The sequence below is a fragment of the Mytilus trossulus genome, chromosome 6 (assembly GCF_036588685.1).
Source record: "Mytilus trossulus isolate FHL-02 chromosome 6, PNRI_Mtr1.1.1.hap1, whole genome shotgun sequence".
Taxonomy (NCBI): domain Eukaryota; kingdom Metazoa; phylum Mollusca; class Bivalvia; order Mytilida; family Mytilidae; genus Mytilus; species Mytilus trossulus.
This window is the reverse complement of record NC_086378.1, coordinates 28,261,137-28,287,200: the sequence shown is the minus strand read 5'-3', so window position 1 is coordinate 28,287,200 and position 26,064 is coordinate 28,261,137. Positions and strand designations below refer to the sequence as shown.

Below are 26,064 nucleotides of genomic sequence, written 5' to 3'. Positions count from 1 at the left end.
TCTGTTAGGTGGAACAAATATACGTTGACACCCCCTACCCCATTCTCCCCTGGCTACATGTATATATGTCTCTGGTCTTATGATATCAGCTTGAGATAAAAGGTATTATTTTCCCAGCTATAAGCTTTGCTAACTTTCGTGTATTAATCAGTTAATAGATTTGGCAATAATGAAAAAACATTATATCATTCGCGCCTGACAATCGTTATTTCTGCGCACATTTAATCAGACCCCAAACGTCGCCCCAAAAATTATCAAAAAGTGGGCGTGCACGTAGTGTGAACTCTTTAATAATGAAAGTAGAAAAATATATTTCAATTGCAACATCCGGTTTCAATTAGCATGATTAGCAAACATTAAACGTTAATTTTGATTAAATAAGAATAATATTAGCCTTTTAATTTGTATATTGGTATTCTAAAACATCTACTCAAACACTGGAAATATCCTGTTTAGCGAAGAAAAACTACCTTTGGACAAGAAAGGAAATAAAGTTGGACTGCTAATTTTGTCGTCAAACAATGGCTGGAGTTTTGTTTGAAGATATTTTCGATGTGAAAGACATTGATCCTGATGGGAAAAAGTTCGACAGAGGTAAGCAAAATAAAATGCTTCTTCCCAAATATTTTTTCACTTCGTCACTAAGGTTGAATGCTGTCCAAACGTGTTCAATCTCATTTACCGGCAAATGACATTCCAAGATGGCGTCTGCCGGGTGAAACGTGACATTTTCCTTTAGATTCCGACAATATTTGGAAATTAGCCAAGGCGATTATTTAGCTGAAGCTGTAAGCAATGTTTTCTTTTCTTATTTTCTTCGAAAAAATCTTCAGAAATTTGGTTCGTACGTTGGAATTCCAGCATGTACCCGGTCTTTTGACAACATGTTTGTTCATGTCAGACCAATCTCATGTGATTGGCTTGTCACATTAAAAGAAGTACAAAACCCCCTGCCGACTGTTAGTACTTCATTCTGGCACAATCAAGAGAAGAGATTGGTACTGTTAATGTTACTGAAGATCAGTAATTATCAGAAATTGACATGATTTTATCACTTGAACCTCAACTAAAGATGCAAACTGATGTATGCTTTGGGGATCATTTAGAAGTAGACTGTGGACCCAGGACTTGTGACCTCATATCAGTACAAGTAAGGCTTTCAATTATGTGTTTTATTTAGGTGTCTTGGAAATTTCTTTATATACATGAAATTGCACTTATTATTTCATGTGAAACAATTAAAAAAAACCATGATAAATGATGATTGATATTGTAGTGAAAATAATATAATCAATGTTATCTGCTATTGATTTAGTTGTGATCTGATTAACAGGCTGGAACATGATAATAACCACCCCTTTTGATCAATCACTTCACAAAAGTATTGAATTACCATTACTACTGCATAACTACAATTACAATATAAATTTTAGCAAATTAGAGTCATTGTCTTGTCCTTTGTTTTTTAATCTTAACACATAATCTTTTTTTGCCATCACTGACATTTTTCTGACAGAAGCCACATGTTGGATCTTGCACTGGTTGCCTAGGAAAGGGAATACACATTACTTACCTGTATGTTACCTGTGGGTTGACAAGTTTATTCACCTTTCATATTTACCATTACCCTATTATATATTTTTATTACACTTCAACAAACTGTTCTTAATTCAATTGTAATATTTTGTTAAACAATTGTTATTTCACTCTTGATTATTTATGTGAAGGGAATGTTCAAAAACATATTACCATAGAGTCTGTGCATTTCATCTTCAATGTCATGAATGTACATTTGCATTTATAAGGGTTTTTTTTGTTTGAAAGAGGGCACTATTGAAGAGTGGTCACATTCTTGTCTTTTAGCTAATAATTAAAGGGGAATTTTAAGGTTTGCCCCTTCTAACTTTTGTATGTTACAACATGTACATACTTATTCTTGGTTATCATTATTCTTCTAACAAGAGTATAACAATATATGGTATACTATTTGGTATTTGTACAAACATGTAGTGTATACCAAGGTGGTGCAAGTTATCATCAATTTATTTTTGTTAAAATAAAAAAACAATATGAAAAACAAAGAAAATCTTACAGACATGTACATGTATGTGCGAGTCTCTATTAATTAACTGCATATATTTCATTTGCAAATCATTTATTTTGTGTAATTCAACTTGTAGAATGGGAATGATTCTTCATAATTTGCTCTACCTAAATTGAATTTGATGAAAATGCTCTATTTATTAATTTAACCGAGCAGAAACATGTGAAAAGAGGAAAGAAAAATGATATCAAAAGACATGCATGTTGAGTTTTCTTTGAGGCAATTTCTTTGAATACTATGTCAATAGTTACCTGAAGATAATACCAGTAAAGTCATGAAGTACACAATCTACAATCAAAACATGACAAGGTTACTGGCATGCACTGATATTTGATCTTTCTTCCTTAGATCATCTGCTCTCATTAGAAGAACTGCTGCAACTGATTAGAAAAATCATGTCTCATTACAAAGCATTAAGCAGCTAATTTTTTTTACAATCCATAATCATCGATTTCAATATGGATGAAAACAATTTAAATTTTACACAAGTCCTCAAGTTCAGACCTGGTCTTTCATTGTCTTTTGCAAAGTGATTTACATCAATTCCATTTTCTGCTAAACTTTGTATAGTCTTCCTTTTCACGATGTTGCTCATCAGTGCCATGGTTGTTTGTGATATCATGTTGTCATTAAGGAAATTTGATATTAGAAACTGCTACAAATCTTTACTCATGCCAAATTGCATTACAGCTTTAAATGTTATTAAACATTTGTTGTGTTTGTTCATTGAGGAGGGTCTAATGATCAAAATTAGATTTCACTTGTTTTGATGTTATGTTGTTTTATCATCTCATAGATATATACTCTAAATCTCCTTCATTCATTATGTACTACTGTGCTGTAGATTTTTACATGTTATGTTCCACACAAGTTATCATATTTCAGTAATCCTATTAGTGTTTCTATTGTTTATCTTGGATAAGAGTGTTTTTGGAATTATTATATATCTTATATAATTCACAGCACTTATAGGTAAAAGAAAATATTTCACTGGCAACCATTCAAATTAATGAAGAAGGAAAATAAATAATCTCTAAAAGAGACAACAGATTCCTTTTTATTACGTGTATAGTTTGTTTTAATTTTTGGACAGCTTTTGTCCTGCTGACAATGTGTACAATGATTTATCTTTATTTCAGTATCCAGATTATTTTGTGAGTCGGAATCTTTCAAGATGGACTTGATTCTTGACGTGAACACTCAAATTTATCCTGTTGATCTGGGTAAGTGATGTTCAAATTTGTATTAGAAAAACTGAAATTTATTTAAAGAAAAAAGTAACCTATACATGTATATGTACAATGTATAGGATATATTTCATTATTATTAATTTATACATTATAATAAATTAAATGTTTCCTAAGGTCACAAGTGACCATGTGTAGATATGTTAATAATGTTTTCTTAAGGTTTAAATTTATATGGCCCTCTCCTCATCAACTATAACATTTAACAATGAAAAACAGAATTATGAATTTTTATTATGAAACTTGTCAAATCTTCTCCAAAATGTATACCTAGATATAGGAAGATATGGTGTGAGTGAAAATGAGACAACTCTCCATCCAAATAACAATTTAAAAAAAAAGTAAGCCATTATAGGTCAATGTACAGCCTTCAACACTGAGCCTTGGCTCACACCGAATAACATGCTATAAAGGGCCCCAAAATTATTAGTGTAAAGCTTGTTTGCTCATTCACTGAATCAGTTTTCCCCAAACTTGCAGTCATTCATTATTTGATGATATTTGGCAGAAAATACTCAGTTCTCAAACCAAACTAGAATTTTGGGTGACTTTTGGTACAAATGGTTTCAGTGGGATTCTTTTTATCATTTTATACAAAGATTCTTGATGGGGAGAACAAACATAAAATGCATATTGAAAATTTTGACATAATCAATGTCAAGTGTCCAGTCCACAAGCCAAAAAAAAACCTTTACCTGTTTTGTCCAAAATTAACAAGATTACATATTTTAAACTCGATTTATAATTAAGGAAAATTAAATGTTTAATAGTTGCTATGTCATCACAGCCATACAGTCATATGCCTACATCAGTCAATAACCGGCTAGGATATCACTAGAGATATTCACTCACATATATTGATCAAATCCTGTAAAAACTTGATTTTTCTCAAATTAAATGTTCAAATAATGTTTAAATTACTATTCATTGGATTTGATAAAGAATTCAGTATACACATAACATTAAAAAAGTTTAAATAACGACCCCCAGCTAAGTGTAATTAAACAAATTAAAAAGCTGACAAATCTACAGGTACTTACAGGTAAATAGCTGGTTGAAGTTCTCTATACATATGTAAAATGGGTTGAGTCAAGAAGTGCAATGGCAGATACATTTGTACTAAGCCTATAGTAAGGTTTTTTACTATTAAAGAATACATTTTATAGTCGGTGTAGTTCAGTACTACAGTAGATTTGCTGGCATCTCAATCCTTATTCTTAATTATAATTTCAATTTAATAATATAATTATATAACAGGGTAGTTGAAGGAAATCTATCGGAAAATATTATCATTGATTTGTTGTGGTTCCTTTTGGTTTTGATCTTGTATTAAGCATCACAGACTTAAGGTCTCGAGTATATACATGTATGATAAAGGTTAATTTTCGGTTATGCTGGTCATGCAGTTTGAAATCAAGCACTTTTCCTGATTATTCCAACATTTACTAATGAATGTTTATATAAAAACGAAAAATGTAGAGAGTTCTTCATCTTAATAGCCACTGGGATGGTATGTGCACTAATTAAGTGTATGTTTGTTTCTAAACAAGTTTTATTATTGTGTGTGTAGGCATTATTAATGATAACGGTAATTAACCTAGACTGATGTATCTTAATAGCATGTCATTGACAGTAGGTATAACTAACATATAGACCAGGAATGATGTAGCATGTGTGTCAGCATAGTTGGGGTCAGTTATATCTGTTGGTTTCTTTTCATTCGTATCATTTCTAAGAGCAGGGCCAATTATTATAAATTAAGCATCCATCATTTTATGGAAGAGGGACCACATTCTTGTTCAGTGTGTTCTTTGGAATGGTAAATTTGTAGGTTCCTATGATTAGAATACATAGATGGATTTGTGAGACAAATTTGTTTTATAATATAGAGAATTGAAGCATGACTGTTGCAGGCCCCCTTTTATGTCACTCAGTTTAAAGGTTGTGGATCCGTCGTCTGAAACATTTTCATGAACTTAATAGTCAATTGATGTTAGGACTTGAAGATGCAGCCCATTAACCCACTCAATAGGTCTCCAGATCATAAGAGATATAAATAAAGAGGGAAAGTCCATGTTGTAGTTTGAAGGATTGTGGTTACTCCTACATGGAGATAGATAAACATAAGTCAGAAGATCATGTCTAAACATGTCAAACCATTGATAACACTTATCTAATAAAATCTACTCAAATACCTTTCATAGTTCAAATATTACCATTCATATTTACACAAACAAATTTTTAATTGAACTCATTTAATAGTGTAGCCAATTAAATATATATTTTTTTAAACTTCACCCCTTAAATATACCTCATAGGATGTTTTTGTTTAAAATAAATGTAGACCTCTTGATTTTGTTAATTGGATGTGTGTTAATGGCTTTTGCTTTCTATTTTGTATTATACCTTATATGACTAGGGATTGAGGACACATACAAACACTTGAACATGGTTAGTTTTAATGTTAAGAAAATAAAAAGGAGGATCTATGTTCATGTTAATGACAGTCAAACAAAAGGTTACACAATACAACATGTGACATATAGTCTTTAATATTTCTGTTGTATGTTGATGTATGCTGGAGTCATTGGAACAAGATGTTGCATTGAAATAATAAGTTGGATCCGGCCATTTTCATAAGGAGGGTTTCCAACCAAGGATTTTCAAAGCATATGTCCCCATTCAAATGCAATGATCGCCCTTAAAAGGGGGTTCCTCCAGCACTTTTCCCTCTTTTTGCATCTGCCACTGGACAATTAATGATATTCTTGGGAATTGGGATTTGCATTTTGTAAGTTAAGATCTGCTGGCTTGGGCATAATTAGGAATTATAGATTCTACATGGCCATAAGCAGTCCCAAAACAAACATCTTTTATTGCACTGGAATGTCAAGCTGAAGAGAATGATATAAGCATAGGGTCCAATGGCCTGTAAGGTACAAATCAATCAATAACTTATATGAAAATTACATTTTTATGCAAGGATGCAATATACAGTTTTTATAATTTCCTTAAAGGTGACAAATTCCGTATGGTATTAGCCACAACACTAAGAGAAGATGGTGCTCCAGATGATGGAGAGTTCAATCCTACAGATACAGGACCATCAAGAGCAGACAGCTTTGAGTATGTGATGTATGGCAAAGTTTACAGAATAGAGGGTGATGAATCAGGACCTGATACAAGATTGTAAGTTATGGTGGCCATATTGAATTGTGATTGTGAATTTTGGCAAACTGCTGTTAGCTAAGTTTAATATATGTATATGTATATTGGTGTTGTAATTCAGTGGTAGAATAGATTAGAAATTTCAGTGCAGAAGTTAATTGCAAGAAAACTAACAATTTCAGTAGTTATTAATCTTTAAAATAATGAAAGAGAAAAAGGGGGGGGGGCAAATTTTTATTGCAGTTGTAGAGATGGTAGAAGAAAAAGATTAGCTCCCAAGACTCTTAAAATGTATTGCCTTTCATATAATGATTTTATTACTAGATGCTTTTATTAATCAGATAATGAGGCATAAATGAATAAAAGGACAAATAAGTGCAATAATGGCAGAATATATTGTACCAGTTTTAAGTTTTCTATACAACTCAAGTAGTAATAATTCATCCAATCATATCAGTTGTAACTCTTTGTTTTTCCTCAATATGATAAAAATAATCTTTTTTTTTAAATTCTTCAAATTTTTCACTATAAAATTCCAGGAAGTAGAGTTTGTTTATTATCTCTTATTTTCCTTTGTACATATCGATGTAATAAAATCCCCAAAACTGTCACAATATATATGTATCTCAGCATTTTTATTAAGTCGGTATTAAACACATATTATTTACATGTACAGTGCCTGTTGGAAAGGACGATAAGTTTTATAAATCTTAGTAGAAATAGATATTGGGATCAATTTATTTAAATAACATGACGAAGCCTGTCACAGCTGTTTAATGACTGAAGGAAAATGTCTGAACTCGTATGTAAGTTTTAGAATACCTTTACATCTGATAAAATGTAATTAAGATTGATGATAATTTATTTAACCACTTTGAAACTTGTTAGAAATGAATTCAAATTATCATTAATATATAGTTTTATTTATTTTTTAAACTATTAAGAAAGAATTGTGGATAAAAGTTGCTCCTTGTTGAATTGTCGTATGTAGCGTTGTCTGAGTCAGTTGGGAGATGAATTTAATTATAGTCTTGTCTGCTTCACATAAAAAGATAGCATAGTAGTATATTTTCCTTTGACAGTATGCCAGAGGACCTGTGATGTGTAATTAGTGCACACAAACTATCTAGGATAAAACAAGTCGTCATTATTTTCATTTCTGACCAAAAAAATAATAACTACAATTTTTTTTCTACTCCTTTCAAAATTGTTTATTTTAAAGGCAAAATGAATTCTTTCTTTTTCCTGATTAAAAATATGAATATCTAATAAACTAATATTACCCTGTTTTGAACCTCTAAATACCTGTAGATAGTAATATACACTTTGTGATGTCATAATCATGTGACCTCCAAAGGTCATTGTATAGACTTATCTGGGTAAGCATTTTTTTCTCAAACTTCACTTATTTGAATTTTTACATCAAAAAATTTCAAGAGATTTTGTAGATAATAGACTAAAGAGTATGCATGTAAGTTTTTAAGTCTGGAAATTTTGATTTATTGGAGAAAATGGCAGTAGTAACATTGTAATGACAACTGATGCTTGTACAAATACACAATACTAATGTGTCGGAACTTGTTGGGGTTGTTAAAGGTATTGATTAATCTTGTAAAAACTTATTGATCAGATTTTTTCTTTTTAAATATATTACCTATCAAGAAATAATTAAAGTATGATATTAGAAGTAGAAAAAAAATCTTATTGCAATTTAATTTAATTTAAATGGGATATATGTAAATGATTCTAAGGACAATGTAGTTATTGACCGTATTAAAAATAAATGCTTGATTGACTTTTTGATACGATTGTACAAGTTTGAACATAGTTTGAATGTAGTACAACAATTGCAGTGTACACACTACAAATCATTATTTTGTTTGAGTCCCTGCCAGTAAGTCGTGCTTGACATTTGAGATGATGTATTAACAGATATAATTTGCAACAGGGGAATTCCGTACACTGTTATTTATAAAACTGATGATATTTTAAATTCAACGTTTGTAAGCAGATTTTATATAAGGTTTGTACTTTCTTTTTATGTCAGGCATCTAACAAAGAGATCTTAAGTTTCATTTCTTTAGGATAAGGTGTCCGATTTTAGCTGATAGTTATTTATCTTTTCTTATCTCTAAGCATGTCATTTTAAATGCATCATTTAGATCTTATTTCAAGGCCTTAAACTGCTGTTTTCTTTTTTCGTATATCTGAAATTGCATCTGTGCTGATGCATTCTTAGAAACAATTTTCTAGGTTATCCTTGGAGTTACTTGATAGGATGCAGTTAATGTACCCTTATTATTGACAGCTCTTTTAATACCTGACAGCTGGTTGCCATGGAAAAATAGTGGAGACTTCTGAAAGCAATATCCATAGCAACAAGATGTAAGTTTCCTGAGGAAAAATCTTGTCGAGAGAAAGGTACCATTGGGTGTTCACGTTGATAAATAAGGTGAACACAGCTGGTGGTATCTTTTTCTAGGGAAGAAAATCGTCGTAACAACTGATGAAATGGAGGGAAAGGATAGCAGTGTTGTCAGTGACAGTAGAATTTAACTAAACCAGAAATTGTTCCTGGTACCCATCAGTGCTCAGTATCTGCTCCTGTTCTTCATTGTGATATGTGATATATCACACAAGCATTCTATATAAGTATTCATCAAGATTCCATTGGTTAATTGCTTCTCATTTTGCTATAACAAGTCAGTTTAATATGCCTATGATTTCACCATTGATATTGTCTGCACTCATTATTTTTGTTCACTGTGATTGTCTGTCTGTTTTGGGTGTCTTGGTCGTTTCACATTCTCATCTTCTCATTCATTATGTTGTCACAGTTATCCAGTATGACTATGATTTTGTCTTGGTAACTAAAGTGTAAATATTAGTTGTTGTCAAGGTAACTAATGTTGTCATTGTGATATTGTTATGTTGTCATGGTGATAGGTTTAAGAAAAAAATATATTTACTTTGCTTATATTTCTATTCACATATTGATACTCCAGATTTATATTGGTTTTCATTGTATAATCTCACTGTAATCTTGTTCGCTTCTGTTAAGTCAGCACTTTATCATATCATTCAAATGTGGTTGTCATGGTGATTGAGGTTCAAGGTTATGCACCGGTGTGAATTACAAGAGAGATTGGTGAAGGCGTTACGTTCTTGTACAGGAAAAATACTATCTCATAACTCACTAGTTCTCTTGTGTCTCACTTTATGTGAGAAATTACTTACAAGAGAATTTAGTATGAGACCACTTGACTTTTTTCCTGTGCAAGATAATTCAACACACAGTATTACAGAGCTGAACAGTGTTTCCTCTAAAAGAAGGATTTATAATTATCTGTGGACTAATAATCAACTAAAAGTCAATGTTTGGGCAGATTTACTTCTTTCTTTGGACAATGTCCAGTTTTTTTTTCCAACTTTACAATAAATATTTCAATATATGTTGATTTTCTTTTAACTGAATATCGGCCATAGGGAACACTGGCCAGTTGTCTGTAATGGTAAAACTTACATGTCTTAACTTGCACACAAACACACACTCACACAAAGAAAAACACAACACTGTATGCTTTTGTTTATGAAAATTGTTTTGAAGGTTGATTATAGTGATTTGAGCTTACTTTTGAAGCAAAATACCTGTACATTGAAAGATCTTTATTTGTGAAGGAATTTTTGATTTCAAACTTCAGATTTAAATTTGAAATTGAATACCAAACTAAGATGGTAAGAATGGGGGAACTGGATTAGAAATAATAGTAAAATTTTGTTAAAATTATGTTTTCGCCAACAAAAATCTCTATTTGAAGACAATGGTACTACTCAAATAAAAACAAAATTGAGTTCATCTGATGTTAGGGATAGTGTTGTTTGATGCTGCATTGATCTTAACTTAGATATATGCATATATATATTAAATAATAAGTTAAAGTACAAAGCCTAAAAATTATATAAAAAAAACCCAACGTGAACCAGTGATTTACTTGTATAAAAGTTGTTTTACCGTGTCTTTTAATATAAATAAAATAACAGCTTTTGTTTTGTAACAAAACTCGTAACTTGACTTGTGTTTAAATTAAAACAACAGCTTTTGTTTTATAACAGAACTCGTAACTTGACTCGTGTTAAAATTTCCATTCATTCTCCTTTCCTTTTTGTTCAAATTCATATGAAAATATGAAAGAAGTTTAGAATTAAATATACTATAAAATAAAGGACACTCTGATCAGTTCAACTATGCTCTTTCAGAAATCCAAAATAAAATTTCCAAAAATTTAATGTTACTGTTAAATTTTAAAAGTTTACTAAGTGGACTTTAGCCATGATGTAAATAAGATAATTTTCACAAAGCAGGATGTATTAAAAATACCCAGTATGTAATGCATGAATTAAATCTTATGACATGATAATATATTGTGATATACAAACATTATTTATTACATATACTTGCATCATACCTATTTTAATCATCCTCCTACATGAATAAAATTTGAGTTTTATATGCAAGATATATTCTATGAACCGGGTAGATTTTTTGGCTTGTATCCAACTCTGACATGGAAAATTGTACCTTGAAAAATAATCAATGTAGTTAATATACTAAATGGTTTGATTTTAGTTTTGGAGTTATCTCCCATTGGCTGAAACGCATATACAATTTATTTGTAAGTGGCCTCAACTTTTAAAAGAATATTTTTTACTGATCAGTGTAGGGTATAATAGTTTTAAGACACATTTTTAAACATTTAATTGAAAACTTAGTCATACATTTTTCAATAATGAAAATTTGGTTGGGTGCAAATATGCCTTGTGATAAAACCAAAATGTTCTGTAGCTTTCTGAATTTGAGAAAAGAAGGCATCAAAGTTAGAATGCTGGTCTAAACATAATATTACTAGTAAATAAGATAGTGGTCAACATAGTTTATATAGTATTTGCATTTGATTTAAAAGGATTTTAATTTTATGAACTTACTTACTTAAAATTTTACCCCATAATGCAGCAATAACATTTATTTGAGAAAGATATTTCTAAACCTGTTATATAGGAAAACTCATGGAAAGCATTTCAAATTACATAGATAAATTTGATTATGTATAAATATTTGTATATTAGGAGTGATGTTATTTTTACAGGTAAATGTCTACATTATAAGTATTATGTCGAGTCATTTCTCTCTGTCTAGGTCAGCGTGTTACAACTTGTTTTAGTCACATGACCCTGTCATCTGGAACTTTTTCAATATACGCATACAGTATTGCAATGTCAAATCTACCTTTTCTGTGTCTATTATAGCTTTTGAATAAAAAAAAATTAGATTGTCAGTCTGCCAGCTGGAAATAATAGTTAATAGAATAATACATTAATTTTAATCCTTTGATTATTAATTAAGATATCTGTCTTTACATTAGTGTATTGTAAAATAATAATGGTTTGACAAAGTCTGAATTCTCCCGTAACATAATCATACTTTGAACCCTAGCTTAACAAATGAACTCTTCCCAGGTGATCATGGGATACTGAAAATACCTATATGCCTATCTAATTGTAGGTAATACATATATATATATAAAGGTAGGGTCTGGATCATATTACTTTGGAACATACCTGGCCATGTTAATTAAAGGTAGATGTAAACTTTATTGATGTTCTTATCTTCTAATATTTATACCTAATTAATTTTAATGGTGTTCTTTTATGTGAGCTGAACCTTGAGTTCTAATGAAATGTATTTCCATTTCTTAACCACCATTAAAGATCTGATATATGTGCTTAAACATTTCACTTTTTATCTTTTGAAATATCTTATGTAATTAAAGATCTATTTTTTTTAGAAGCTTTTCTTTAAAATTTACTTCTCCATTTGTAGCAAAACAGTTGATTCAGTATTAATTTCATTTTCTTCATTTAAAAAAATATAACTACAGTATTTTGAAATTGAAAAATACAATTGGGACTTTGAAAGTGAAAGTAGGACAGTACAAAGGGGTGTGACGGTACATGTACTGTTAATAATAAACACTTTCAGACTCCTTACTTTCCCTTTGCACTCCCTGTTCAAGATGTTATTTCCATTGGGGGAGTGATACATTGTATTTATAAATTTTAATTAAAATTTGTACTTGGTATTTCTGTTGTTCAAATGAATGCTTGCTTGTAGATCTAAACATTTTCTTTTAAAATGAAAATTCCAACAACAGATTTTCATTTGTTTTATAGATATAATGTATTTCCCGTACTGTTAACATGTACAAATAAGTACACTTAGGTCATAGGGATATTGTAACCAGCTTGCCCAAGGTCAAGTCAGATTTCTTATAAAACAGATAGATAATTGTAATTTCAACATTTAATTAAGTTCTATTTAACTCTTTCTCTTCTTATTATAACTACATTTATTTTAGTCCAAGTAGACATCACATGAGACATAAACTAAAAGATAATAGTTTCTTTTCTCACATGTCATGATTATAGAAAAGGAAGAAAATATAAAATCTTCAAAAAATCTGGTGACTGAATTGATCTAAGGTAAAACAATGGAAGATTCTTCCTTAAATTGTATTCTGATTATCTTACATCAAGGAAGCTACAAAATGATAAACATGTCTGCATTTACTGGTATAAATGAAGTTAAAGATTACTTAAAATGAGTCAAAGTTACATTATGTTATAAATAGGTTATCTTTAGCCAAAACCATTATACAATAATTTTAATTTCAATGTCACTTATAAAATATAAAAAAAACTCTTGTTGTAAACTCTATTTTAAAGACATGGTCAATAGGTTTTTAAATGAGTGAGTGAAGCTAGTGTGTAATTACTGTTTGTGTTGATATTGATAGATTTTAATTTTTACCCCAGTTTACTTATGATAAAACCAGTCAGGACACCCTGTTATCTAACGATGAAACTTAGGGTCAAGCATTAGGCCACAAGATATTGGTTATTAACCATAATTTTACGTAATTTTCCTTTGATCTAACTGACTGATAATTTCCATTCTCAGCACAGTGAAGTGAAATTAAAAATGTCGCCATAGTGATAAACAGATTACCATTGGTCATCTCAACTCGATTGCTTTTCTCACTTTCCCCGTTGAGATGATCAACGATAATGTATAGATATCAAAACTTGGTTGACCATTTAACTTTTATCTTTTGGGTTGCTGACAATGTTAAACTGGTGGTAAAACCTCTAACCTTTGGTTAATATTTAACCACTCCTTGTAACCGAATTTCATTTGATTATAGTCAACCTATAAAAGGAAGCTCTCATATATCTTAGGTGGTACTTCTATGGTTTTTGTGTAACCTTATTTAGGTCAGCATAAATTGATGGAGTTATTAATTTGGTCAGTTTCTATCTGAAATGAGATAACACATTGATTATTTTTAAACAGTTGTAATCCAGTTAACTCAATGTAATTCTGATTTTGGAGTTTCAATATCTCACATTTATATGAATTTTTTAATCTGCTGAAGAAAAAAAAAATTATATGCCTTAGAAAATCAAAAGTCATGAAATTTTTATTCTCAGGCACATTGAATTTTGAAGAGTTCAAAGTCCAAATGAAATATGAATTTCTCAAGAGAATTGAAATACATACCATATATGAAAAGATTTTTCTTGGTTGTTTCAGCTAGATTACCCATAATACATGTAAAGTTAATGAGACATAGGATTTGAGAAGGTTAGTTGTGATAAAAAATCGGGTCAAATGTTAGAAATATTCCATTTAAATGTACAGTCTAACAATAGTATAGGGAATGGAATGTCTAATTTTTCCTGGGACTGTACAAGTCGTTACTTACCGCCACAGTTAAAACAATAGGTATATAATAAATCTTTTGTACTGACTTATAAAACCTTTGGCAGGGATATCTGATTCGTAATTTAAATCCTTATGCATTCCCATAATATATGGTTAAATGATTTTTGAAGGGTATTGTATTGTGCAAATTCAACAATTTTTATATGGCGGTTTTAAATTCTTGTTTTTACTTGTAAGTTCAATTTTTATTTCAATCTATGAATATGAAATATGTAGTTAAAAATATAAGTGAAAATTTTTGAAATTTTGTGAAGAAAGAATCCTCTTATTAGATGTTGGCTTAGGCACACACAAAAAAAAACGAATCAAAAATGATTGATACTGGTGTACCTGTTGGAATATTGAATGCTCAGTCAATTTTAAGTGTAACTTGTCCTTTTTTTTTTTTAAATTCAGAAATCCACAGATAGATGTTTTGAACTAAATATGTAGAAAGTTCATTGGTCAGAAGGGAGGCCTTATAAGAGCTGATTCTTCAAGCAATTTACACTTTTGGTTACATCCAAAGACTGCTTAAACAATTTGGTCTTTGCCTAAGTGGGACTTTGGTTGTCTTTTTGAATACAGTATAATTTAATAAAAGAAAATATGGGGAATTAAGTATGTAATCAAGATTTAAGGTGATGTTCTTCTCTTATAAATGAAAAAATTATAAAACTGGAAGAGCAGCATATATGTTTGTTGTAAAATTTATCCCCAAAGCTAAAAAAAATTAGAAATTTCAAGTGGGCTAAGCACAATGTATGTAATTTAGACATAAAGTTGTAATAAGAATATCTATTATATTGAAATAGTCTATACAAAAGAAAATAAATCTACTGAATCTAACTGAAAACTTGTTTAAATATTACATTTCCTTTTAATAAATTGACTTTTGAGGATTTAAACGTGGGGATTTTGTACATGATTGTACTTGACAAAGACATAGGAAAAATTTATTGATCATAAAGTAAATTTCATTCACAAATGGTTCTGTGTAAAACTCATTGATTAAATCTTTAAAATGGTGTACTTGGTGAGTCGATAATCTGCATGTTCAATCGTGTTACAGATGTGTAGTGAACATTTTATGCAGTTGGAAGTCCATTTTCTGGCCTTTGTTTTACTGATTGTGCATAAGGTGAAGCTAGCTAAATATATTAAATTTAATTTCTCAGAATTCGTAACTCTAATCAAGGGAATTAATCTAGGTTGGATAGATAGATAAAAACTGTACAGAGTAGACCCCATAAATGTTTGGTAATGAATAAATACTGTAGATATGGAGACCAAAATGCCATCATAAGACCAAAAATGAAAATGAGGAGACAGTAACCCTATCAGTGGAAAAGCAAGTTCTTTCATTCTCACTCATTTGAAACTATGGTTAGATTGCCAACCATGCCAGGGCTGTTTAGCCAGTCATGGTCATTAAAAAACTCCCATCATCAAGATAATAAGTAAAAGATTTCCAAATATGTTTGCATTAAAAGGCAACTCAGTCTCAATAGGACTAAAGACAAACAAGGCAAATCAAAATCAATGATACAAGTGTACTCTCACACAAGGAAAGATGTGGAGAACTTGAGGCTTGGGGAAATAAAAAGAATATTAAGTCAATTTAAGAAATGAAAAAGTTGGGTATATGTGGATGAGACAGCAACCTAACATCACAAAAAACTGTGAAATCTTGTGATCCAGTTTATCAATCTCCAAATCATCACCAAGTCTTAATTTCTCAGGTTGTCAATTAATTTGTTTGATAGAGACTGTCATTAATACAAAATTCCCTAAATGACAAAATTCTTAAAAGATATAACAAAAGAAAACCACTGACAAAGTTATGAAAAATAAAAAAAAAAAGAAGTTTAAAAGTCTTAATAATGGCATGTATTAACACGATTCTCAAACAAAAGGGGGGACAACAGATGTTTTAAACCTTTTGAAATAAGATTCGTGACTGTCAGAATAGTCTGATTATTATCTAATGTTTTAACTGTTTAGTGTGCTTCATGGGGGACCAGATATATTAAAACTTGACAGATTTTCATACAGAATAATTCAATATATACCATGTAAGCTATAAATGATATAGATTTTGTATAATTTTCAGTTGAATGCATGTCTTACAAATGATCACAACAAATACGAAACATGAAACACGATGTATTTAAGAATAAGAATAAATAGTAGCTGATGTCATTTGTCCATAATTTGGGTCAGATTTATATTTATTACACAACCACACAATTTCAAATACCTGCAGTTATTCTTTTATTGAAAATAATTGAAAGAGTTCATGCATTTGTTTTCTGTATTCCAAAGGTATGGCAGAGATTACTTGATAAAAAATCTTCCTGTTTTTGTTCATATAAGTTTTTGTATGGGACCTAGAAAATGTGTAAGGTTAAACTTGCCACAGAAAACAATTTGTAAAAAAACGTTAAAAGTTTCAGTTATATTTATTATGTTGACATGAGATAACATGTTAATTCTTATATCTCACCTAAATATTTGAAGTTATAGAATGATAAAATTGGTACTATTTTAGATTAAAGGACTCACTAATGGAGATTTAGAACCTTTGATTTATTTCATGGATACTTCAATATTTATATTTAAACAGACAGCTACAAATTACCTTATTCAGACATGGAAGTTTTATTTCAATGAAAAATACGAGCGTTGTCTTATTATCTTTTTATTTAGTCATATTAAATTATTAAATTATAAAATATACTTCAAGAATGTGTGAGAAAAAATTCCCCTGTGAAAATAATGTATATGTAATTGCTTGTCAGATCTTGCCTTTAAAAACTGCAGATTTTTTAAAAATCGCTTTTTGGAAGATTGACAAACAAGGTTTTATGTTTGACTTTCTGGCTGATTAGGTTCTATAGTTCTTCACTTCCCTATAGTAGAAGTTAAATATCAGAACACCTCGTAAATCTTAACAGGTATGTTTGAACTTGGTTCTTTTAAATTAAAAAAAAAAATCTATCTTTTCAAAGATTTTTTTATCTTAGTGGACAATAGTGTTCGTTTTTCAGAAATAAGTATATAAACTTAAATTTTAGCCTTCAATGCAACATTAAAATATTAATATATATAAATAAAATAGTTTCAATAAAACTTGGAAGAATTTGTTTAATTAGTAACGCAGTAATAATTGCTTATTAAAAAACCTTCCCCGTAAAAGGAAGCAGATTTTCCGCTGCTAATCGAACACGAAGTATTTGACGAGTAATTTCCTATTTGTCTGTTTGTTTGTGATAAAGGAAGGAGGTAGTAACTTGTCATCTGGTATTGTTTTCCGTCGTGAATAACATCTTCATAAAAAGACAACGTGGACATTACAGGTTTCTCGTAACATAAAAAGAAACGTTTGAAGAAGATAGTTTTTTATGAAAGATTAGTTTTTTGAGTGGTTCATAACTTATGCAGGTAGGCCAGATAAGTTAAATGAATATTCTAAATAATTTGCATGGTAATTTAGGATGAAGAAAATTAATTAAATGTTAAAGTTAAATGATGAATTTATTTTAAAGATTTCTTCACTTTTAAAATTCTAAAATTTGCTACAAGGTTAGATTGTACTCTGCATTTCTGTCTTTTTTTTATTGACATATTAATTATCATATTCTTCAGCAGCATTCAACTCTCAATTTTATTCACATGTATTTAGTTATACAGCGGTCAAAAGAATTTATTCCCCAAAAGATCATTTTTTATTTTGGCTTTTTAAAGTTATCATTTTTCAACAATTTTTTTTAAGGTGGTACCCAACACTTTCACTAAAATTAATTTGGCTCGTTTAATTTTCATAAAATTTTGTCAAAGTATTTACTTTGACCCTTTAAAAAAAAATATCAAAATTTTTGAACCGTTTTGTCAGAAGAAATACACTGGTTATATAGCAGTTTGACAAACACCAGTTTTTATCATTGAGAAGCTTAAATTCCTTTTACAACACAACATAATTAAAACGTTTAGTTGACTTTACAGAGTTATCTCCCTGCAGTGTTAGGTACCATATTGTCTGTAGAAAGCAATTTGAAGTATAAGAGAAACCTAACTGCTGATGAATATTGTTTTATTATTTGTATAGTTTTGTCTACATTTGAATAATAGTAGTTAACATTATTTATATATGCATCATCTGTTACTGTTATTTATATATCGCTATTAGCATGTTGAGAATTTTAACTAAAATGCATGTAACATATATAATATATATGCTAGAATACTAGAAACAAAGAAGTCATTTGGTTCTAAAATCAGAAATGGATAATAGAAAAATTTTATATTATTTTTTGGCAAAAATGAATTTATGTTTTAGGTTAAGTTATTGAAAAATAAATGATTTCTGTTTTCTCTAAAATTCCTTTTCTTTTATATCTTTTATTAATTTAAACCTTTTTAATTTCACAAACAAATACAAATTCAAGATATACAAAAATTAACTTCAGGTTATATTTTTGTGTTTTTTTCTGAGTTATGGATTCTATAACTCTGTAAAATTGTAATAACTAATTACTGTAAACCAACTTATTTTCGCGGATACTTTATTTCGCGTTTATACCCATCTAGTCAACTTCGCGGCGATTTAATTTCGTGATTTTCTTATTTACTTAATGTAGTTTAATAGGGAAAGATCCAAATTATTCCTTTTCGCAACGATTTAATTTCGCGTGATTTTTCTACTCGCGAAAATAAATTGCTCGCGAGATTTAGTTGGTTTACAGTATTCTTTCATGAAAAAACCCTGTTTAAGATCAATTTTATATTGTTTATAAGATTTACAATAGTTTATATCACAAACAGTTAATGTATTGTTATCCTTTATGATTTTGCAGTTTATGCACATTTATACTTCAATAGCTTTGAATAGAATTAGATTTGCATATTTATTCACAAAATTCACCTATGTATGTCATTTAGCACTATTAATTTTTAAGAAAAACGAGTGTGGAATTTGAATACTAACATTAGCCCAACGACTAATACTAAATTATAACTTCACTCTGGAGGTTGGATTGTTAAGGCTTTGTAAACCTATGGCACAAAATGCAATTTTCATGCAAAATTTCTAAATATTTACTGAAAAAAACACAACTGGTAATTTTATCTATGAGCTTTCTGCAAAAAGTTTTTAAAATGGAGGTGGGATATTTTCACAAATTCATTACACATTTGCACAGAAAAGCAAAAAATTGCACATATTTTTTATCAAATTATTGCAAATGTTTAATTTTAGGCCAGAGTAAACAGTTTCTATGGAAACATTTTGCCTTTTCACAGTTACTGCCAGATGTGCATTATACATTCGTTTTATCTTTGTAAATGCATAATCTGGTATGTGATTGGCCAGGGCTTTTCACCTCCTTGTCTTCTAATTGGTTGGAACTTGACCTTCACCTCCAAACCTTCTTGAACTGTGACCTTTGAACCAAGCTCTGACTAGGATGTTGAAGCATGAAGAAAACTAACTATTGATTTTAACATTAACGAAATTTTGTAGTTAGATTAACAATGTTATATTTTAAATGTTATGTATGTAGAACCTTGTTTGTGTGCATGTTGATATTTTAACTTTATTTACTTCATATGCATTTTTGTGTATTGAAAAGGCAAATTCATTATTTTACTCAAAATTTATACTTTCAAAAGTGCTTTTTACTGATCATTACAATGAACAGGATAGTTATGAAATATATTTTTAAAGAAAATGGATTTGCCTTTTGGTTTTTAATTAGATTTATATCATTCATATATATGTCTCTATTGTTACAGAAATGAAATGCGGAGTACAAACATTATCTTTAGCAGAAAAAAAATAATTTTAATAGTGTCAAAATATGTTTATAGCAAAAAATCTTAATGCCATATTTTAATATATCCTTTTACCACCTAACAAGGATCAAATCTATTGGCTATTACAAGACAAATGCATTATAGCATTTTATTATGCTCATAGGGGATCTGATTGGGGGGTTCCGATCCCAGATCTCGCTACTGTTTTGTCAGATTCCCGTATCCCGCTTACACTATATACGTGAGCAATTCTCATTTTTTAGTCATTTCCCGGGTCCCACAAGACCTCATTTCCCGTTTTCACGACACAATAATCTGACTTTCACGTGTCACACTTACAAAAAATTGGCAATCCCGCAACAAGCTTAGACCCCAATGAGACCCACCTCATAGTAAATTAGATGTCCCTTTGCCTCTGGATATTACCAGTATTCACGTTCAAGGTAACATAAGACCAATACACACCCACTTATCTTTACCTAAACAAAAGACTTATAAAACAGCTAAGTTTTTTTAACTTCTAGGTTGAATCCATGACAAATTGAAATTTTTACGTGTGGGATGAAGGAGTAATGATTTATTAAATTGGTCATTTTTCTAGTTGTTTTGTAATTTTTGCTCTCTGTTCAATTGTCTTTTATATTTTTTGTGTAAATTATTACTTACAAATATATTTGCAACAAAATAAGGAAACAATTTGTTTTTTAATCTTTCAGATTATTTATTTAACTTAAAGAGTTAAGACCCAAATCTGTGGTGATATGAATGATGGCTGAAGCCTAAAATCAATTCCACCTTTAATAAGGTCAAATTATAAGTACTACAAAAACATATCATCCTTCTCATCTTAAAACTGGTTTTATAGCTCTTTATAAATATTATGAAGAGCTTATTATTGTTGTTGAAAATTAAAATTTAAGGGTGAAGTTATTTCAATTACACAATGCGTTTGAGCAGTTTATGTTTCTCGAAAGAAGAATGATTTGTTTATACATTGATTGATCTTAATAGAAACTAGGGTACAGGCATATTTGACTGTTTATTTTAATGAATAAAAATGTTGATTTTAGTAAATAATATCATAAATATTTCAACTGTACTAGTACTTTAAAAATATTGACAATTTTTTCAAGATGAGCAAAGTAAGTGTCCATGATACATAGTACGTATATAAAAGGGTTTCAGCTTACAATTAAATTTTCATATTGCATATCATATTCTTACTATAAAAACTCATAAGAATTCTTTAAACACATATGTGTAGTACTTGAATAAAAAAGATATTAAATATCACTCGTTTGTAACTATTTCAAACAGGAAAAACTTTTAGGAAGCAAATATTACAAGTTTATGAGTAAAATGCTTTCCGCAGTCTGTAATTTCAGACCATAGTTGAGGAAAACTAATGCTTCAAAAGAAAATGTATATAATAATGTAAGAAACTTATTTATCATGAAATAAATGGCAGCTTATAAACATATAATACATTAATAATTTAGTCGTTGACACACCTTGAAATTTGAATCAAGTTTTTAACCTTTCACATTTTGGTATCAGGAGTTTTTTATCTTTGTATATTTATGTATATTGTTAAAGTAAGGCAATCGACTTTGTATGGAAAATTTCATATTGAGCAATATTTATATTTAAAATATCGAAAGGGATTACGTCTATTTATAAAGTACAGTTAACTACGTAATCATATGACAGGTAATCAAGTGATCGTCACTCATAGATCTTCAGAGTTAAGTATATTTTCTTACTAAAACTGGACTTTTATTTGAGTATGATATTTTGTAAGAGGAATTCAAAAGTTATGGAAACTTGCTGCGCACATGTAAGGTGACTTTATTTTAAAAACGATTAACAATGGCATTGGTAAGTATTTTAGTGAAACAGCCAAACTGGAGCTGAACTTCTTCTGCGCTGGATTTTAAAAAAAAATATTCATGTGTTTGATATATACTGTTAAATTTGTTAAGCATATTCTCTAATCAAAGAGGCTAGTTTACAAAGCTTTCCATTTTATATTCCGTCCAGTTAAGACAGGTTACATAGCTCTTCATACGAAGTGAAATTTTAAGAGTTGTCATGATGATTTAAAAATTTCAGTTTTATTAGTGTTGTATAAATTTAGTAAAAGGACTTGTTAAAGCATGAAATTGTGCTGTGTAAGTATAAGTTATACAAGATCATATTCAGTAGATGACCCAAGATTTAACCTCATATTATCTTTTATATAGTCGGGTAAGTCAATATTGAATAAACTCCATATAAAACTTTGACAGCAGTTTGCTAAATAATTTGTTTGAATTTTCATACAAATGATTAACATGAAATATCGAGATAAATTTTACTTTGACAGTTTGGGAATTTTTATGTAAAGGTGGAGGACGCTGATTTCTGTTTTCACATATATGATTATGCTTCATTTATATTTACATTGATTGCAAACTTGAATAATAATTTTGGATCATAGATTTATACAATGTTTCAAGCAATGGTTATAACACTAAAATGGTCACTGTTTATGGTAAGAGTTTGGGAGCCTTGAATATCTCTTATTTTAAGCATATTATTATATTGAAAATACACACATGTATATTTGATATCAGCACTTGTATACATATTGGTATCACTTCTTTAAAAAATCACCAATTGGGTTACATCAGAGAGTATATACTGGAAAAATTATAATTCAAAATCAATACAAAATAAAGTATTTCATTTAGTTTCTTTTCAAAGATTTGATGATTGAGTTACATAGGAATTTTATTTTTGTATTATCTATTATTGCTGAAACATATTTTTTTTAAATGAAACCTAATTCAATTTATTTTTAAGACAGCTTGCCTTAACAATCAATGCATTTTGATACCATACATTAAGAACAAAATTTAGTATGTAAACCTGGGTTGATTTTATACTGGTGAAATTTTGCCTTAACAATCGATGCATTTTGATACTGTACATTCAGAAACAAATTTATTTTGAACCTGGGTTGATTTTATATTGGCTTGGTAAATATTGCCTAAACAATCAATGCAATTTTATACTGTACATTTAGAAACAAATTTATAATGAACCTGGGTTAATTTTATGTTGCCTTGGTTTTTGCCATGTTCTTTTTAATTTACAATTGTTGTCATCACCATCCATCAAACATTATCCAATTAATCCATACGATCTCTTCGATCAAAATCAAATTTCTGCTTTAAATGATTTGATTGGTTTGTTTTTGTGGCAGTGTGGTTAGCTGGTTGTCTTGGCAACAAGAGGACAACCACTTTCTACACTTCCTCTAAGACAGGCCTATTTTCGGCCATTTTGTTCTTGGAATTCAGCTATTTAGCATTTCATTGGTCAATTTTTGCTCATGAATTTTCATTATTTCATAATTATCAACCAATCAAAATGGATGTATGGATGAATTTTGATGGATGTGTAATTGACCTTGACATTTTTATTTTGTTACAACACATCTTTGTATCATTCATACATTCATCGCTCACCTCATATCATTTTAATTCAGCAGCTTATGAATTTATAATAATCTAAAATTGACCACATTTTTCAAGTGCAAATTGGCTTTGAATTTTTAAAAAGAAAATTTGTTTTCCTTAAACTGCAAATTACAGATCTATTTGGATTCATTTTTGAAAATATAAACTTCTAGTTAAATGTGGCAGAGTTTAAATTTTTTTACTAGGTCATGGCAAGTTAGATTGTCAATCATTATAACATACATACATCAAGCATACATATAACCTACGCTTTGCACTTATAAACAATGGAGGACCATTAACAACTTAGCAGTCTATCTCTTCTTTCTATACTATATTCATAGTCATATTATACCATTATCACTCATGTATACACAACAGTTTGGGTTTTGTACTTTAGAAAAAGGGGACTGTGAAAGGCTAATAGTCACACTTCTGGCAAGTTCAAATGTAAATTAGTCCATATAAAGATGTACAAGTACTGAATATGCATGGTTGTTAGGGCAAAATATATATCTGTATAAGAGGGAGGCAATAGGGGGTCCGTTAACAGGTTAACAACACCTCGATTTTGGCAAAAACAGTTAACAAAAATGCAAAAATGCTGATAACAGTTAACGAAGTGGATTGAAAACAGTTAACATAAGGAAGAAGGGATGCACAAATATCTTATTTGAATAGTAATGGTAGGTTTTGGTAACTTTGATAGCTAAAAACAAGATTTAAATGATATAGGTGAACATTGATGAATTTGGCACCAAACACACTAATGAATTTCTGATATATCTGTATTTCTGTATGATATAATTGGACATGATGTTATTGGCCTATATTTGTCTGTTTCTGTGATATATATATATCATCTCAGTAGCCAGTACTTTGGTACTGGAATGAAAATACTGATTTTGTGTTTTTAAAATTTGCTATTACAAAATTTTTGAAATTATTTAAAACTAAGGAATGTATCTCCCTCATGCAAAGCTCTGATTCCTTGCCCAGCTTTGACTATACTTTTATGTCATTTTTGGTTTATAGTTAGCTGTTCATCCTTTTAATAAGCTTTGGATTTTCAAATATTTTGGCCTCAAACTCACTGAAGAGACATTGATTGTTAAAATGTGCAAAAATTTCTACCGTTTATGTTATATTTGGACAAGATTTTATTGGCCTATATTTGTTTATTTCTGTGATATAATTGGACACGATTTTATTGGCCTATATTTGTTTATTTTCAGAGCAGCCTATGTATCCTATGGAGGTCTGTTAATGAGGTTACAAGGTGATGCCAATAATCTCCATGGATTTGAAGCGGACTCCCATGTGTACCTCCTGATGAAGAAGTTAGCTTTCTAAGACATCTGGACCATTGACCACTATGTGTTCTTATTCCAATGACATTTTTATTTTATATTGTTAGCATTCATTTATACAAATTCATAGTCAAAAGGTTGTCTTAATGCGTTTTAAAATAAATAATAGTAACAAAGTTAGAATTGTAATATTCTCCCAAACCAATAGTTAGTATGCGCAAATATTATTTAAAAAAGATAATTTTGGTGCCATATAAGATTTTAAACATTTACTGATAATAAAACTTGTTAAGCAGATGACCTTTTAATCAATATTTGTCAAACAAAGATTTATTTAATTAGATAGTCCTCATTTTTTCATCACCGGGTACACAATATCAGATAAGGGTGAATGTCATCATATTTAAAAATAATTCAGTTGGCATCATGCCTTATAGTCACATTTTAAATAGGTTCAGTATTAAGTACATTCCTTTACATAATTTGATTCTCTAAAATAATTAGAATACCTTGTATGAGGTATACTTGATGCCAAAAGCTTGGAGGACAAATACTCCTCATTGTTTAGAGCAAATAAGACCAAATAAACAGTATGGAGGTAGTGAAAGTATTATGTGAATTATGACTGAACAGAAAATACAAGGGTGTAGAGACTCAAAATAATATTTTAACATTACTCGGAGTCCAATATCGTAAGAAAAAACCTTAATAAACCTTTTTTAAGATTTTTAAAAAGAGAAGTTCTTCCCTTTATTTATCTTTGTTTGCACTAATTTTACAGAATACATTTAACATGACTTAATTATTAAAAACAGTATACCTCAGTTTTTTATTTGGAATACATATTAATAAAAAGAATAACAACTTCAACTTTGCTCTTAAATTCATGCTCATTTGGGCTTTGAACAGTATGTTAATCAGATGAAGTCCAGAAGTACAAGGAAAATATTTGACTTATTTTTTACCAACTTTTATACTTAAAGCTGTAGGTAGAATCTGCATTGCATAAAGAAACCAATTGATACTCATATTCAATTCATTAAAGTTTTAGTTCAAACATTCTGTAAATCCATTGTAAATAAATACTGTCATCTTTTTA

The 26,064-nt window shown here is 29.6% G+C and overlaps 1 protein-coding gene across 1 annotated transcript; it reads left to right on the top strand.

Annotated features, from left to right (window-relative positions):
- Positions 1-297: 297 nt before the first annotated feature.
- Positions 298-26,064, top strand: LOC134721047 (DNA-directed RNA polymerases I, II, and III subunit RPABC3-like). The gene is made up of 4 exons (XM_063583746.1): positions 298-594; positions 3,244-3,327; positions 6,369-6,540; positions 24,891-26,064. The coding sequence occupies exons 1-4, from the start codon at positions 522-524 to the stop codon at positions 25,006-25,008; spliced, it is 447 nt and encodes a 148-aa protein (XP_063439816.1). The 5' UTR covers positions 298-521; the 3' UTR covers positions 25,009-26,064.

Bases quoted from the DNA above. Each gene is read 5' to 3' on its own strand.
- LOC134721047 (XM_063583746.1), top strand. From the start codon at position 522: ATGGCTGGAGTTTTGTTTGAAGATATTTTCGATGTGAAAGACATTGAT. The intron at 3,328-6,368 runs GTAAGTGATGTT...ATTTCCTTAAAG, and splicing joins AATTTATCCTGTTGATCTGG to GTGACAAATTCCGTATGGTA. The intron at 6,541-24,890 runs GTAAGTTATGGT...GTTTATTTTCAG, and splicing joins TCAGGACCTGATACAAGATT to AGCAGCCTATGTATCCTATG.